This window comes from Crocodylus porosus, unplaced genomic scaffold (genome assembly GCF_001723895.1).
Source record: "Crocodylus porosus isolate Cpor-Errol unplaced genomic scaffold, CroPor_comp1, whole genome shotgun sequence".
Lineage (NCBI taxonomy): Eukaryota > Metazoa > Chordata > Crocodylia > Crocodylidae > Crocodylus > Crocodylus porosus.
Genome location: NW_017728909.1, coordinates 1,918,828 through 1,936,307, shown reverse-complemented (window position 1 = coordinate 1,936,307; position 17,480 = coordinate 1,918,828). Strand labels below are relative to the sequence as shown.

General features: G+C 39.0%; 1 protein-coding gene across 4 annotated transcripts in view; it reads left to right on the top strand.

The window, feature by feature from the left end:
- WDR7 (WD repeat domain 7) overlaps nt 1-17,480 on the top strand; it is a 299,401-nt gene that overhangs the window by 204,630 nt on the left and 77,291 nt on the right. For 3 of the 4 annotated variants that reach the window (XM_019531753.1, XM_019531750.1, XM_019531752.1), the window contains exon 21: nt 3,860-4,046. In XM_019531753.1, the coding sequence (XP_019387298.1) occupies nt 3,860-4,046 (187 nt within the window). Of the gene's footprint in view, nt 1-3,859; nt 4,047-13,890; nt 14,160-17,480 lie in introns of those variants that run through there. The other variant, XM_019531754.1, reaches the window with a different exon arrangement.

The following is a 17,480-nucleotide window of genomic DNA, read 5'->3' as shown; positions in this document are numbered from 1 at the left end:
TGCAACTTTAGACCATTGCTCCTCCTTCAGTCATCTGCCACCACTAAGAACAGTCCGGCTCCATCCTCTTTCAAACCCCACTTCAGGTAGTTGAAGGCTGCTATTAAGTCCCCTCTAAGTTTCCTCTTCTCTAGACCACATAAGCCCGGTTCCTTTAATCCTTCCTCATAAGTCATGTCCCCCAACCCCCTCACCATTTTTGTTGCCCTCTGCTGGACTCCCTCCAATTTGTCCACATCCTTTCTGTAGTGGGGGGCCCAAAACTGAACAGAGTACTCCAGATGTGGCCTCACCAGTGCTAAATAGAGGGGAATAATCACTTTGCTTGACCTACTGGCAACACACCTACCAATGCAGCCTAGGATGTCATTAGCCTTCTTGGCAACAATGGCACAATGCTGGCTCATATTCAGTTTATTATCCACCGCAACCTCCGGGTCCTTTTCTGCGGGAATGCTGCCCAGCCAGTCAGCCCCCAGCCTGTACCTGTGCATTGGATTGTTCCATCATAAGTGCAGGACTTTGCACTTGTCCTTGTTGAACCTCATGAGAGTCCTTTTGGCCCAATCCTCCAATTTGTCTAGGGCACTCTGAATCCTAGTCCTACCCTCCAGCATACCTACTACTCTCCCCCTCCCCCCAGCTTGGTGTCATCTGCAAACTTGTTACAGGTGCACTCTGTGCCATCTTGCTTGTTGTTGTTGAAGACATCAAGAACACAACAAGCCCCAGGACCAACCCCTAGGCCACTCCACTTCATAATACCGGCTGCCAGCTAGACATCGAGCCATTGATTATTGTTCTTGGAGCTTGATGCACCAACCAGTTTTCTATCTACCTTATAATCCATTCATTCAGCCTGTACTTCCATAGCTTGCCTGCAAAAATGCTGTGCTAGGTACAACCCATCCACCAGTCTCCCTGCATCTACAGAGCCAGTCATCTCATCATAGGCAAACAGGTTGGCCTGACTTGCCCCTGGTGAATCCATGCAGACTGTTCCTAATCACCTTTTTCTCTGCCAAGTGCTTAGAAATAGATTCCCTGAAGATCTGCTCCATGATTTTTCCAGGGACTGAGGTGAGGCTGACTGGTCTGTAGTTCCCTGGATCCTCTTTCCCTTTCTTAAATATGGGCACTATGTTTGCCTTTTTCCAATTATCCAGCACCTTTTCTGATTGCCATGAGTTTTCAAAGATGATGGCCAGTGGCTCTGCAGCCACATCAGCCAGCTCCCTCAGCACTCTCAGGTGCTGGCCCCATGGACTTGTACATCTGGCCCCCATGACATCCCACATGGCCCTTTGGACATGTACACATCCAGCTTTTCTAAGTAGTCCCCAACCTGTTCTTTCACCTCTGAGAGCTACTCACCTCCTCCCCAAACTGCTGCCTGGTTCAGTAGTCTGGGAGCTGACCTTGCCTGTGACAGCTGATGTGAAAAAGGCACTGAGCACTTCAGCCTTTTCTGCATCCTGTCGCAAGGTTGCCTCCCCATTCAGTAAGGGACCCACACTGTTCCTGATCCTCCTTTTGCTACCAACATTCTTGTAGAAACCCTTCTTGTTCCCCTTCACATCCCTTGCCAGCTGCAACTCCAATTGTGCTTTGGCCTTCCTGATTTCATCTTTGCATGCCTAAGCAATGCTCTTATTGTTCTTATTTATCCAAGTTTCCACTTATAAGCTTTCTTTTTGTGATTTAGTTTACTGAAGAGTTTTCTGCTAAGCCAAACTGGTCTTCGGCCATACTTACTAGTCTTCCTGCACATTGGGATGGTTTGTTCCTGCACTCCCAGTAAGGCTTCTTTAAAGTACAGCCAGCTCTCCTGGACTCCTTTCCCCCTAAGTCTGGCTTCCCAGGGATAGCAGCCCTCCTCCTCAGAACATCCACCTAGTGAAGAAATCCAAAGCCTCCACATCAACACCACTCTCTCAGCCACATGTTTCTGCCATGATGCAATGGTCCCTGCCTGGTCCCTTGCTTTCCACTGGGAGGATTGATAAGAACCCCACTTGTTCTCCAAACTCCTTAATCCTCCTGCCAGAGCCTTGTAGTCTCCTCTCATCTGCTCAGTGCCATGCTTAGCAGTATTTTTGATACCTATATGAACTAGCAGGAAAAACTAATGGTCTGGTGGATGGATGAGCTTTGGCAGTCTTTCATTAACATCTTGAATATGGACCTCAGGCAGACAGGACACCTACCAGGATCCTAATTATTGTCAACAAATTGGTGCCATTGCACCTCTCGGAAGGGAGTCTACAATTACTACCACTCTTCTCTTCTTTCTGCGTGCAGTGGTCTTACAGTCCCCATCCCTGGAGCCTTTCACTTACTGCTCTCTAGACTGCTGAGTCCTCTGGATCTTGGCTGCTGGTGTCCTCATCTCTGCCCTCTGTCACCAGCTATTCCACTGCAGAGTGCTTAGAAGCAGTTGTCAACTTCTACCTGTTCCTCTTGAATTTTGGGTACCCATCTCCTTGTGGTCACATGTTGCCATTTCTCTTTTTTTAACATCTCCAGTGCCAGCCTCATATGACTCTTATCCAGAAGTGTCTGTTTTCTTTGATAACATGCAGTGTGGATACCTGTGCTTCCAACTCTTCAGTCTTTTCCTCCAGCTTAGACACCAGTTTACATTTAGTACAGGTCATCAGTGGTTTGCTGTCTGGTTTGTGTAAATTCAAATTAATGCAAATTAACACTACTTCCCCACATTTTGCATAACCACCACCAATACCCAGCCACTACATGCATGCTCCCAAAAATAAAACCTACATATAGAGAAAAAATAGTTGAATCTTGGTCTTATCATATGTCTGTCACGTTTAGAAATAGCTATTTCAAATTTCATTTTTTTAAGGAGAGAAGGTTTTGATTGTTGAGATATAGTCTCTGCCTCAGGGTGAGGGATATAATAATACCTACTGATCTCCTGGAGGTAATGTTAAAGATTGTTTCATATTTATAGAGCAGTTACTTATAATAATACTTTCAAGTTTAATTCCTTTATTTTTTTATTTTTAAAAATAACTTCTTGCACTCGCTTCTTTCTCATATATCTGCATGATCCTCCCCATATGAAATGGTCCTATAGGAAGAATATAATAAGGATGTAATCAATAGACTTCTATAGACATTACTATACACTTTAATAGAGAGTGATCTCTCTTCTATATTTTTAACTGACCTAAAGGGTTTTATATTAGGGACATAGGTCTTTATTAAATTCTATTGAATGCTTCAAAAATGTTATAAAAAAAGCCTGTTTTCTATTAAATTCTTTACAGTTCTGGGCTGACATCTTCTGATAGAAAAGCCACTGTCACTCCTTCAGAGAGAAGCCTTCCCACAGCTGCCTCACTTGAGAGCTGTTTATGCATGTTTGTCTGCCTGTCTCATGTTCTTTAAGTCTGAGATTGCAGTATCTCATTCACTAGAGATCTAAAATATCATTTATGTAAAACGCTTAATTTTATACGTTCAAATCCTGCAAAAGAATTCGTGTAGTACTCAAGATTGTTATTAATCCTTTGTATTGTCACAACACCTTAGGGATTCTGTTGTGTTAAACTGTACAAACATACAGCAAACCAGTGGTCTCTGCACCAAATAGCTTACAGTTATTCAATAGAATTGATGTAGGCAGAACCTTGCATCTCTGCTTTCACTGACTGCAGTGGTAATCAGTAGGTGTGAAGGCCCTTTTACAAGAGCAGACCCTGTTGTTGTACTCAGTAAACAGCTTTCCATACTGCACACTGTATTTGTGGCAAGCATTTCCAAACAACAACAAAAATCAATTTGGTAGGTTTCTTTTCAATGTGCTAAGTTTTTTTCCTGTTCTGTATGGCAGGCAAGGCATTGACATTTCTGCTGCTGCAGCCACCCAGCCCCAAACTTCCTCCACACAGCACCATCCGCAGAACTGCAATTGATCTGATTGGGCGAGGTTTTACTGTTTGGGAGCCATACATGGACGTCTCTGCTGTATTAATGGGCCTTTTGGAGCTCTGCGCTGATGCTGAGAAACAGCTTGCTAAGTACGTATTAATCCAATAATTTCTCTGGAGGGCTTTCAGGGGGCTGTATTCTGATTTGTTTCTCATAATGTTAACATCTAAAAAATATAGATATGGAATGCATAATATTTAATTAGAAAATGGGAAAAACATCTTCCTTGTGTTTGAGCAGGTTGAAATTTGACATTGGAGCAAGCTGTGGTCTCATTTCTATGTCAATTTTCTGGGTTTTGCAGTCTTTTCCTTCTATAGTATATGATCTCAAAAGTGGAATGGTCTACCCACAGAGAGCTGTTGACATGGCAATTGTGACAGTATTTACACATGTATGGTTACTAGTTTGTCACCACTTTGGACCTAACACTCTATTATCTACTGTACATAACTGATAGATATTTGGCAGACTCTTTGGGGTATCAGGTACTCAGCTAGGTCATGCAGTTGTCAAATTTGAGAAGAAGAATCCATTAAATATTTTATTACAAAAATAATATCTTTGTTTATTCAACTTCCCTTCGCCTTCTTGAATCTGAAGAGTAATTACTTTCAGAAACCTTTTACGCTAGCATTACTCAAGAACATCTATTTTGGTTCTGGGGTTTTAGAAGCCACTGCCTTATGTGAATGAATAATTTTGAGTACTTTAGAAAATACAATTCAGAAGATTGTTGTTTTATTTAGCAGTATTATTTAACATATGTGAATACAGCCTTACTCATGACCATCTTTTTGACTTTTCTCAACTAAACTTGGTTTCCATAGGTAGTTTCTAGAGAATTTATAGATTTAAAGAGTCCTATGAAATCATAAACTCAGTGGACTGCATCCTATCTCTCGGGTCAAAAAGAAGCTTGTTCAAGTATCCTGGAAGTCTATTTGGTATATAATCCACTTATATATAGGTATTTGCAGTCAAACTGCAACAAATTATAAAAGAAAATTCTCATGCAAATCTGCCCCCTTTCCAAAAGCTTTCAAAATGATGTCTACAAACTTAGTCAACATAGTGTTTCAAGAGTGTTTCAAGATTTGCATTAGTTTTTCTTTCATTCCCTCTGAAAACATTGTAAAAGAAAGAAATCACTGAGAAAAGCTGTATTATTCTACTCCTCTTTCATCCTCTTGTAGCTGTCTGTTGCAGATACAAAGGTGTATGAATATCCTTTTTTTCCCCCCCATAGATGTCAGTCCTGACATTTTGCTGACAGATCTCTTTCCAGCTTTTCAGGGTGGTTATATTACACACAGCAAGTCCATTGACTTCAGTGGTTTACTCCTAATTCAAATATTCAAATGAAATGAGAATCAGGCCATCAGTTCCATAACAGGAATATCTAAAATTTGTCATTGTGCAATGATTTTACTTCTAATTAGGGTGAATTCTTTAGAAAACAACATATTTATTTTGATTGACTTATTCCATGTTTATTTAATCAGAGAAAAGCAGTCTTCACAGAGTTCACGTGCATAGCACTGCTTTTCACAGCATTCCACAATGAAGTAAATTGAAGATGACTTTTCCTTAACTCTGCTTTATTTTTGTTTGATTGCTTAGTCTTCTTAAAGGAGGGAATAGTGTGGTTACTGTAACTGACACAATTTGTTATTTGAATTCATGTCAATTTCTCAAGCAAATCAACTTGTAAAAGGAAAAGTATTTGTTTTGTGTGATTTCTAGATGTATTATATTGTTTTATGGGTGTTTGCATCCTACGAGCCAGGCCATGTTGAGTTGATTTGATGCAGACAACGTATTGAACTAACTGAAATGAAGCTGTTTATTAGAATCCAGCTTGATAGGATGTACAATGTAGATTGCTTTCAGAAGCCATTGGGAGGGAAATCACCAAAGGTGTTGTGATGGATGGATGAAGGTTAACAGGTTGAACCTAGGCTGCTTTAGGTCTTTTCTTCCTTTCTAGGAGTGGTAAGTAGTACCCATTTTGCAAACAAAAGAATTTGTACAACTGCATAAGGCAAACACTAAGCTTCAGGTGCATAAAGATACCACAGAGGCTGGATCTGCCAGTGCAAAATAAAAATACTGCATTTGTGGACAGGAGCCCTGCTCTTCTTTAAGAATGGCATGGGAAGCAGGTAGATCCCTTGTATTTGAGAGCTTCTGCCTCATCCCAGCAATCTAAAGGGAAGCAGTGATTCTTGGAAATGTTATGATGGTAAGAGAACCCAAAATCATTGGGCAGTGTCTGGCGGCTGCTATCAAGTCTCAGTGAGCCCAAGTACTGCTGGAAAACCAGTCGGTGCCTATTGAAATCAGATGCTGCAAATGCTTATTCTGATTCTGATGCAGCAGATTCCATTGAGTGGTCCCTATATTTCAACCATTCTCTCAGATGCATTATGTTTTCCTCCTTGCAGTGCATGCTAGATATTCGGAAGGATACTGTAGAAGAAGGGGCGGAGAGGGGAACAATGAACATTATGCCTCTGTGTTAGCCAGTACAAGTTGTTGAAGCATTATTTTAAACGAGGAAGCTACTGTGAATTAAATCATGATTTAAATGTTGAGTCATGTAAGTTGTTTCAGGATGGAAGTGATGCAGTTGAATTTCTTTATCCATGTAAGAATACAAGGAGCAGCATTATGCATGTGCTGGGCTACGAGTACTGCAACTCGAAGCCACATAGAAAAAAAGTGACAGCAGGAATGCAGCTGTCAGCTGATACACATGGTAATAGATGAACAAAAATTATGGATGTATAATAAGGAGACCAATATAAAGAGAATTATGGAAGGCAGAAACAAATTTAGGGGCTGAGTCAAGGGCAGAAGTTGAAGATGGAGCAGTTATTAATTGTTCATGGTGTACTCACTAGCGCGCGCACGAACACACACAAATTATATGTGTGTATATATATAATTTTAAAGGCATGCGTGCGCTCTGAACAGGCGAACTAGTGTGAATGGGTGGAGAAAAGAGTTGCAAGAAACAGTCAAGCTGCTTAGTGAGTGATTGCTTAAATTCTTATCTTACACGTTTTAATATTAAGGTTAATTATGAGAGTTATGCAAGATAGGGAAAAAGTTTAGATTCAACCTTTTGTTATCATTCAGCTAATATTGAACAGTAATTACATTTGAAATGTGTGATAAGAAAGTATCTGAGTAAGTAAAAGCAAGTGTAGAATTACTCAGGACTCTGAAGTCAAGGGTAGAAACGTTGAGCTTGATGTAGTGAAGGAACTTGAAGCAAGAGTAGGACCCCCTGCACTGTGTTGCTTCTCAGTGGAGATCTATTTGTCATGGTTTGATAGATAACAGCGATACTGTTTCATATATTCTGGGGCTAATATAACACAAAACTATTTTAATGGACATTGGTGTGTGAGTATACTGTTTATAGTTAAAAAACAAAAACAAACAAACAAACAAACAAAAAAACACAATAGTTCACTGCCTAAATGCCTAAAATCCCATTTATTTGTGTCCTATGTTTGCTGCTTCTTATCCAGTGAACTACATACTATTAGCATGTAGAAATTAAAATAATGTAGAACTTGTCTATTAAATGTGCCACCTTTTGCCCCGTGTCTTGTCTTGGCAACTGGGATGAATTGGAATTGAAATTTTTTACTCTGAGGTTAAATCATAGGACTTGATCCTGTATACCAGCTTTTTAAAATAATGTTACTCACTTGAGTAGTCTCATTGAATATTTGACTTGTGTTTGCTTTCAGGGTTAAACCCTTGGATTAAATGCTCAGAGTTGCTGACAGAAATAATCAACAATTGAAATGCTAAATGTTGTAGATGAAGGAGGACACTCCAGGGTGGGAGGGGTGCCCTTTGAAAAGCCAGAGGGAGGATGGGAAGAAAGTTTGTGGCATCTGTTCATATGAGGTGTTTCTTCTGTTCTGTCCCCAAATTTATACTGTACATGTGTGATATGTCAGGTGAATTTGTCCTCTTTACTTTATTTTAATGTGGATGTTTTGTACAGATCTGTTTCCTTTATGACCAGCCAGGTTTGCTTTTTGTTGTTGTTGTTGGTTTGGCTGACTAGTCCCTTCCTTTACAAATTATCCCATTAAAATAATCGTGTCAAAACATATACTTTAAATGAAGTGGATGACTCCTGAAATAAGGATGTCAGAATCTGGGCCTGTATAATTTAGGGGTTGGAATTATCTGGGTTCTTGTAGTTTAGCGTGCCTTGTCGTCTTATGCTTTTATGCATGGATACTGCTATTTTACACAGAAGGCTTGTTATGGCAGCTCCCCGTACAAAACAATAGACATTGGTTTGGGGCTGATTCTCTCACTACTAATCCAATTTGTGTCAATGGTACTTTGTACAATTCAGAGTTTTGCGGGATGGCTCCCTGTTCTGCTTAGTGCTGCTTAGAAAACTGGTCAGTCTGTCTGAGATGTATTCGAGATCTCTCCTGAGTAGAATTTCTATAAAATCATTGTCTTTCCTATTCTTCAATTAGTTACCTTTCAGGATGTAATGCAAATTACTTAGTACAAAACGGTCTGCAAAAAAAATACTGCGTTGTGTATGTATTATTAAAGAAATTACACTTAATACTGCAAGCAGCTGTGTAGTACTCTGTGCATTAAATACAACAAAAGCATTACATTCCATATGATCTACACCTTTTTTCTTATCACAAAGCAAAATAAAATAGTGAAAATTGTTTGTGGCAATAACTCAAATGCCTATAGAGATCAAATTAATTTTAATTCATAGCTATATAAATGCTGTATATCAAAAAATTAGCCCCTGACAGTGACATTAAAATATCTAGTTTCTGCAGTAAGGAGAATGCTATACACATGTGCTCTTTATCCTTGATAAGGTAATCAGAATATTTCAAAGGTATGTATGTATATTGTAACCCTTTTATCAACATAAAATGAGTTTTTATTATTTATTTGAAATAGAGACTGAGTTTTAAAAAGAAATATAACTGTAAAATGTTTTTATCTAAATATAATTAGCTGAAAAATGTACGGCTCATTGTTCATCACTTAATTTATCACTTATAAAATTTCAACACTTCTTCATTGTTATTTATTTAAAATGTAACCCTCCAGAGTTCAGTATTTCAAACTTCTGCTTATAAAGTGTGTTTCTTCAAATTTGCTGAGCATAGCTTCAGTGTATAGCTGTTAAAGTAGCTCAGTTCACTTCAATAGACTTTTGCTAATTTTCACCAGCTAAGAATCTAATACTTCAACGCTGCCTGCATTATCATTTATTTAAGACACAGGTTATAAATATTAACTGGCATTTTCTGTACATGTTTCATGTTTACTGGAATAATTTCAGCAGAAAAAGAGAGGGTTTTGCCTTGAAATTACTCTTAAGATGCATGTGTTTTTAAGTACTAAATGGTAAACTAACCTAATAATGGGGGGAATTCCATTTTAAAAAAAATGAAATTTCCACTTTGAACTCTTACAAGCAAAAAATTTTTAATTGAGACAAAGTCAACACCTGAATCTCTAAATGGTGTAGATGTGACATTATGATATTATCATTTAAGAATTAATTTTATTGTATTTCTGTTTACCAGAAATACAGCTTCCCTGGCTTCTCTGGAGTAATTAGCATTTTGTTTCATGGTTATTTCACTACTGACATTCATGAAGTCTTTTGAGCATTTTTTTAAAGCATCTGGGTGATGACTACTTAAAATACTACAGTGCATACATTCTTCGTGAAACTGCTGAATGTCTTTGAACATGTGCATGTGTGTTTGTGTAGTAAGTTTATACATTTTCCTGGTAACTGTAAATACTAAAGTAGTTTCTTCTGATCCTATGAAAGTGTGGTAAGTTTATTTATATACTTAATTTTTTTTTCATTTTATTCCAAGCCTGTTTATTTGTAAAACATTTCAGTGACAGCTGCTCATCCAGCCGTATGTTATTTAGAAGTGAAATGTGACCTGGCACTTCAAAATACATATTATCTATATTTGTATTATTTTATTTAAAATATAAATTTCCTATTGACATTTTAAAGATGTGCTGATTCTCCGTTGTCCTTACATAACTTTCCAAGAAGAGTAACACCATGAAATCCTTTCAGAAACCTTGTCCTTTGATATTAAAATTTAAATGCATTCTTCCTTTGCATTTTATAATTCAGTTGCTGTTCTGGGCATCTATTTTAGTGTCAATGGTTTGTAATCACTGTGAACCATTAAAGAAAACATGAACAGTAATAAACTTTGCATGTCTCCCTTGCTTGGCTAAATGCATATAATATCTTTCCCTGACACACTTAAAATGTCTAATTGTTTTCATTATTCGTAAATAAATTTTGGTAATTCATTCCATAGCATATTTTTAGATATGAGCCAAACAAATTTTGAAGAATGAATGAATGGTTTATGTCATTTAATGCAAAAAATATTTGTAAATAAGATGAATGATGTCATTTGTCTAAATTTAGTTTAAAAGGTAAAGGTAAAACATGCCCTTTGGCTGAAAAAACTCTGCTAAGGTCTATTGTATTTGAATATAGCCCTTGTATAAACCAAGTAAGTACAGTTCTTCAGAAAGTAATTTTAATCTTGCTATTACATCCGTAGCTGTCATAAAGATTAGTATGGCTTTCTATACACAGAGCACTGAATAAATGAATGTATCAACGTGTAGCCTTGAGGAGCCCAATGCAATTTTCATCATGATAAATTGCATAATAAGCGAGAAAGTGTTTGCTTATTAATCCATAACAAGATTTAGATTGAAAATGGCCTGTTACATCCATGACAGGTACAGTACTGACTGCTGAGGGACTACGATGGAAAGAAATAGAGCAACAATGTGTGCAGGGGGTTAAGTGTGCATCTTACCCTCCTGGTGCCCTGCTGAGCTGCCCCTTTTTGTGCCTGATTTACCGTGTACACAATAACAGTGCACAGCTGCCTTGCTTCTGTCTGTGATGTTAAGCACACTTTATGAAAGAGCTTTTATGTCAAGCCTGTGCTTTTAAAAAAAATTCACTTCACATTTATTGACAAAGAAAAAACACATGCAGTGTTTATCTCTCTCTCACTCTCTCACACTCTCTCTTTCTCTTTGTGCACTGAATAAAATACATTTCTGGGTTGAAATAAGATGCAGAGCTTTGGATAACTCCTCCATCCTTCTAGCCCAGCCCCCACCACTAAAGATTATACTGTGAGACACGCTGAGTGCAACTGCTCACTCATGAGGATTAAGAGTATTTTTCTAGCATTAATTAGGCTTTGATTTCTAGGCATGGATGACTGTAGGGATCATTGTTTTCCATAACTTTTTTTCTTTGAATTATAAGCTGCAGGTTTTTTTGGATTACTCTATAATGTTTTATCAAAATTAGTAACAGATTGTATCCTCTTTAGTGTGTGCACGTGCACGTGCACATTTACATAGCTATGTTAAAAATAAATGAGTAATGCCCTTTCAAGTTGAGTTGAAGATGTTTAAAGGCATTCTCTCTCTTCTGTGGTGGAAATGCAGAATAAATATAAAGGCCTAAGTAATTTGAAAGTACATGGTCATATTTTTAAGATATAATTTATGTACTCATTAAAGTTGAGATCTTAGAAAAGATAAAAACCATCCGCTGGAAATTAGAGAGATTCTAAAGATGATTTGGTAACTTTCCATAAACTATGGTTACAAAGATATCTTTTAAACCTGGAAATAGAGATCTGTGTCCACTTCAATTATAAGCCTCGTATTTTAAAAGTTTTAATTTTCATTAAGCTGACACTGACCTTAAATGTGGAGACATAGAATTAAACCATGTGAAGTGCAGAGGCCCGCCTGTCTGTACTCACGCGCTCTACTGTCGTGGACAATTAATTACATGGGATATGCTTGGACAACCTGTGCTCTCAATGGCCCAGAGGAAGACAAAACAGTCCCAAGGTCACTGCCATAATTTCATATGGGTATATTCACTCCTGACTCTTTATTTTCCCATCAATTTAACTCTGTTCACAGAAGCAAGAAGCTGTTTCATAAAGGTTCATAATTTTACACTGTAGCAAAAAATAAGTCTGCCATTCACCTGGTGCGTGGTGCCAGACTGCTGCTCTAGTAGGGAGAAATGTCTGTGTGGTGGTTTTCCTTCCAGTCCCCCCTCAGAGCACATTTGCCCTTTCTCTAAATCTATCTTAAGTAAGCAACACAAGAAGAATCGCAGCAAACAGGGTAATCCAGGGGCGGGCAATTATTTTGGGTGGAAGGCCGCTTACTGAGTTTTGGCAAGCCATCAAGGGACACATATCAGGCAGCCAGGAGCAGATAAATAATAATTTTCTAAATTTTTTAGGGGCCCCGCGAGCTAGATACAATGGCCTGGCGGGCCGCATCCAGCCCATGGACTGCGTTTTGCCCACCCCTGGTGTAATCCATCCCCAAAAACAGAGGAAGAGCCACAGTAAAAATCATATGCTCTGTGATTTTCTTAGTCATGCTGTTGTGGTTGATGAAGGGCATGTCTTCTGTTCCTCTGTCTGACTACCTAGAGTCCATGGGTTTGGGTATTTGCTTTCCCTCTTGATAACATTTTTCATACAGAAATATGGAACAAAATGTAACCACCTTTTGACCTAAACCATGAACAAAAATAAAATTATATTATCATAAAAGCCTGTTGGATAGAAACCAAGCCTAATTTTCACCTTAGTATACAACTTGTCGTTGAAATTTGAATTGAAAAGCTTTGAAAAGTGGCTTGTTATGGTTCCTTAATTGTTTTTCAGCACTTTCTAATTCTATTTTCCATCTAACCCCCACCTTTTTTTACTATTACCATATGTTCTCTTTGCTCTCTTCATTACTTTCCCACTTTTTGTCCCCAAATTCACTGCATGTCTGAATATTCCTATTTTAATGTAACAGACAGCAGTTGCATCAAATGGTGGTTTTTTGTTTTTCCCTTTGGAGAGCCAAATTCCCTAAAGCTAGAAACTGTATTTAAAGTACATAAAAGCTCCCAAAAAATCTTTTTTATATAAATACAACCCTCTTAAATGAATGGAAATGCATATGGAAAAAAATTCTGCATGTATTCAGTAAGTTTCCAAGTTTCTCCAGCGAAGCACTGAAGGTTCTTTACTTTCAGAAAGCTTCTTCCTCTCAAAATTAAACTTTTTTCTCCAGGACTCTCTCCCCCAAAACTTGTTAGCAGCAGGAAATTTCCTCATTCCTTCAGTTAGGTAAGAGCTCCACCCACTTCTTCCCTCCTCCTGGCATCAGAAGTAGGTACTGTACTTTTGCAGGGCTGTCAGATGCATCCAGCCCTCAGAGCCAGATGCATACTTAGCACAGGGCCAGTCTGTGGGCCAAATCAGGCTGGCAAACTGGCCTTGTGTGTGCTGCATGCCAAACGTGGCCTGGCCCAGCATGCAGGGCCAGTCCAGGCATATGCTTCATGCAGCATGCCAGGTCCAGATGCTAGAGCTCTGTGGGTTGGATCTGATCTTTGATACTCCTGTACTTTTGTATTCTCCTCCCCAAGGTGTTCAGCAGGTCAGGAGGGCCTCTTCAATGTTATTTCTCTGCTTGGTCATGGGACTGTTGTTCCTCTCAAGTGCAGAGCATGCTGCCCAATGCCAATACAGTCCCCTTTCTGGTTCTTAATGCTGACCCCAAAGCACTTCATTCTGCCTCAGCAAGGAAGGGGGACCAACTCCGCAACCAGGGTAATTATAGATGAACCTGTCATTTTTCTATTTTAATGAGAAAATCTGATCTTTATTTAAATTAAATACATTTTCCCCCAGTCTTAAAAATAAACCTAAAGTTATTCTTTGAAATTATGACAATCCATGGGAAGGCTTAAATTCATGATACCCTATTAAAATAATTAACTTAAATATTCTGTCCATATAGGTTTGCTGCCAAAATTTTCAACAAAGTCAAATTACTGAACTGGTGGAAGTCACTGGCTAAGCTCCTGGAATGAGTATTTGCTGAAGTGCTGAACCAGCTTTTGACAGTTGCAGGGAGAATATCTTCTTAGGACTATATATGCAAGTCATTCAGTTAACTAGTTCATTCAAAACTGAGAAACAAGTTGGAAGTTGAGAAGGCAGAAAATCTTGTTCTGTCTCTTCTCCCTCTATGAATAAGCACAAGGCATGAGAGGATGAGATACTAAACTCTTAAAAAAAAATCCACTGATCAGGTACCAATTATTTTCATTCACAGTAGTGCTAATGTTTTCTGTATTTAACCACATTGTTTATTAAAACATATACCGTTTTTCTCTTTGTCCCTTTACTAACTCCCCCCGCCACAAAAAAATCTTGCTTTTGTGTATTTTTTTAAAAGACTTAAATTTCCCTCCAAGATTGTCTTCATGCAATTGTGAGTAAAATTAATCCTCTAGAAAATTAGGAATGGCATTCCCATCACTGGTGCATTTTTGTTATGAATTATTTTCTGGCATAACAAAAATATAATAATTTGGAAAGTTGACTAGAAGTATAACATTTGTTTAATGTGCATAGATGTGCTATATTTCTCTGATTACTAAAAGGCACCAAATTTTAGCAGCCAATGATTATCAAGCCCATTTTTAGAAAAACAGCTAAAAAACACAAGGTAAAATGTGATTAAAATCTAATACAGACATCCAGGGTTCCTGCTTATGACTTAAAAATCACCAGTTTTAATCACGATTTAAATCAATCCATGCTTCATACAACTCCACAAAAAACCTGCCAGCAAAAACCTCGAGGGTTGAAACCCACAGGTTAAGATCTGCTGTTCTCCAATAACCCAGTGGAGCTTTTGTTATACTCCCAGCAGTGCTTCTTAATTATTGTGACTACCTAAGGACTTGTGTTCTTGCAGTATCTCTCGGAAATGTACTTACCAGAAAAATGCTGCCAAAGGAGCAGCATTTATTAGCTTAAAACACTTTTTATCTACGAGATCTATATTCTTCTGATTATATATTCATGTGCTTTTATTAAACTGAAATACTAATAATACCACCTTTTTTACTACAGAAATGGAAATAGTGATTTTTTTTTTCTTTTGTGGAAAAATCATGAGGGTTTTGTCAGTTGAAATGATATTGGTTCTTCCTTTTTGGAGATAGGGTGCCTGTCCTTTCTGTGGAGGCGATGCAATCAGTTATATGGACGTCTGATAGGATGAAAACCGCTTAAGTGTTAGGCTGGGATTTGGAGTATTCAGGCAAATGAGGCAGAAGTTGTCTGTTGGACTCTTATGAAGAAGAAAAATCTCTACAGTGGCTTGGTAGCATTGGACTCAGTAATCAACTATCTGGGATAAGACAAGATTGCTTTAGGTATCTGACCATGTGAGAACGAATAGTTTCTGTGGTAACTAGTCCAAAAAGGCATACTTACAATACTAGTATAACACTACTAGAGCTACCAATAATAGTTTTTTTAATAGATTGCCAGCCTCTCTACAAAGATGTATGTTGTTACCTTACTTTACAGATAGGAGAATTAAGCATCCAGCAAAGTTGGTTATTTTTGGGAGGGCCACAAATCATGACTATGCCTGAACTATGCCAAGAAATGAGTACTACTTCTGCACCAAAATCACCTTCCCTAAATCAAGATTTTGGGCATAGAGTGCTTCTGAAAGCTTGTCTAATCTCTGTCCCATTTATAGAGTTGGTTCAATAAAAAAGATCAGCAAAAAAAAAATAGCCCTTACATATTTCCTGGACCATCACAGCTACAAGAGCATTCCAATCCCTATATCAAAGCAGGATTATCAGACCAAGAGAACAGTGTATCTGCATGTATTGTACCAGACAGAATACACTTGGTTTAAGGTTTGGCATTTGTGTGTCCTAGATCTCTCCTGAAATAAATCTTGGCCTGTTTTTAAAAACGCTCCATTTTATAAGATGCGTGAAAGAAGAGTAGTCTTAATGTAAACATGGTGCCACAGCCTGTGAACTCGGGCACAGCTGTGCTGTACCCTTCCTCTGGGGCCTTGACAAAGTTACTTAATCACTCTGTCTTGGGTTCTTCACCGAGAAAAGTGACGTCTGTTACTGCTTTCCTCCACTGCAGTTGTGTGTATAGATTATTTTATATTTAATGAGAATTGGAAACACAAGGGCCCTACATAGGTGATGGGATAAATTATGACATGCTAGACTTGTCTGCAGTAAAATCTCCCCTTGCTAAGTCAGCAGAATATCATAGATCTTGCATATAAAATGCCTCCGAAGTGTTCAGATGTTCACAACACTGGTACAATTGCACTTTCTTTGAGCATCCCTCACTGCATTTGTACAGAGGCTAAGTACAGACAATCAGAAAGCCTGAGGTGGAATCAATCTAAGTGATCTGATTTTCTGTAAGCGATGTAGTGAACAGGACGCATGTTTGCCTTTGTGGCGGGGAGGGGGGAGGATATGGGAGTTGCAAATTTTAGACTGATTCCACCATTTTAAACTAGTCTCTGTGCTTCTGTTCCTAAAGGTATAGGCTGGTTTTGTGTGCCAAACTTCTATTCCATTATGGGCATTGACTGGTTTCTGATTACTTATACTGGTAAAAGTGTAATGTCTGTACCTGGCCAGAGTCTATGTGGTTGCATTGTTTTTCCTGTCTACAACAGCAAGGGTTGCTGCTGTACTGGTGAGTCCATACAGCTCAGTATAACTCCTCCCCCCAACCCCCCACCTAATGTAATGTTCCTGTCCTTTCTCAAGGGGCAGATATGGCATCTTAGGGAATGGACAGAGGCATCCACCATGCCATTTTCCCAGGTGCACAAAGGCCAAGAGCAGCTGAAGCAGCAGCATCTGGCCTTATCCATGTCCTGTTTTCACTACTAACAACAAACCAGTCTGTATATATTAGGGCTGTGCGAAGCTTCGGTCGCTGATTCTAGTCAGTGGAGATTCAGTGGCCGAATCTCCAAATCTGAATTGAATCGGAAGACCCTTTAATCTCTCTGATTTAAATCAGAACCCTCCAAATTGATTCAGAGAGATTTGACGATTCGGACATAGACACAGCTTTAAATGTTTTTTCTACATGCCTCAGGGTACCAGGTGGCTTGTGAACACTGAGGTGATGGGGTGGATGGAGCGGTCCACAGGAGTGCAGGGGGATCCTCAGCACGCTCAGTGGCAGACCGGAAGTGGACCAGAAGCACTTCCAGTCCACTTCTGGGTCCACCACGGAGCATGCGGGGGGACTCTGCGACTGGTGCCTTCTGCATCTGGGGTCCCCCCACAGCCAATCACCGAGGTGCGGGGGAGGGGTCCACTGCCAAGCACATCCGCCCCCCAACGCTCCTGTGGGACACTCCATCTGCCCGACCATCACAGCATACACAAGCCATGCCTGTACCTTGAGATGCATAGAAAAAACATTTATAGCTGTGCCTATGGTCAAATTGCTGACCCTCCGAATCACCATCAAATCTTCAGATGCACATTCAGCCGAATCGAATTGGGACAGTGATCTGAATCA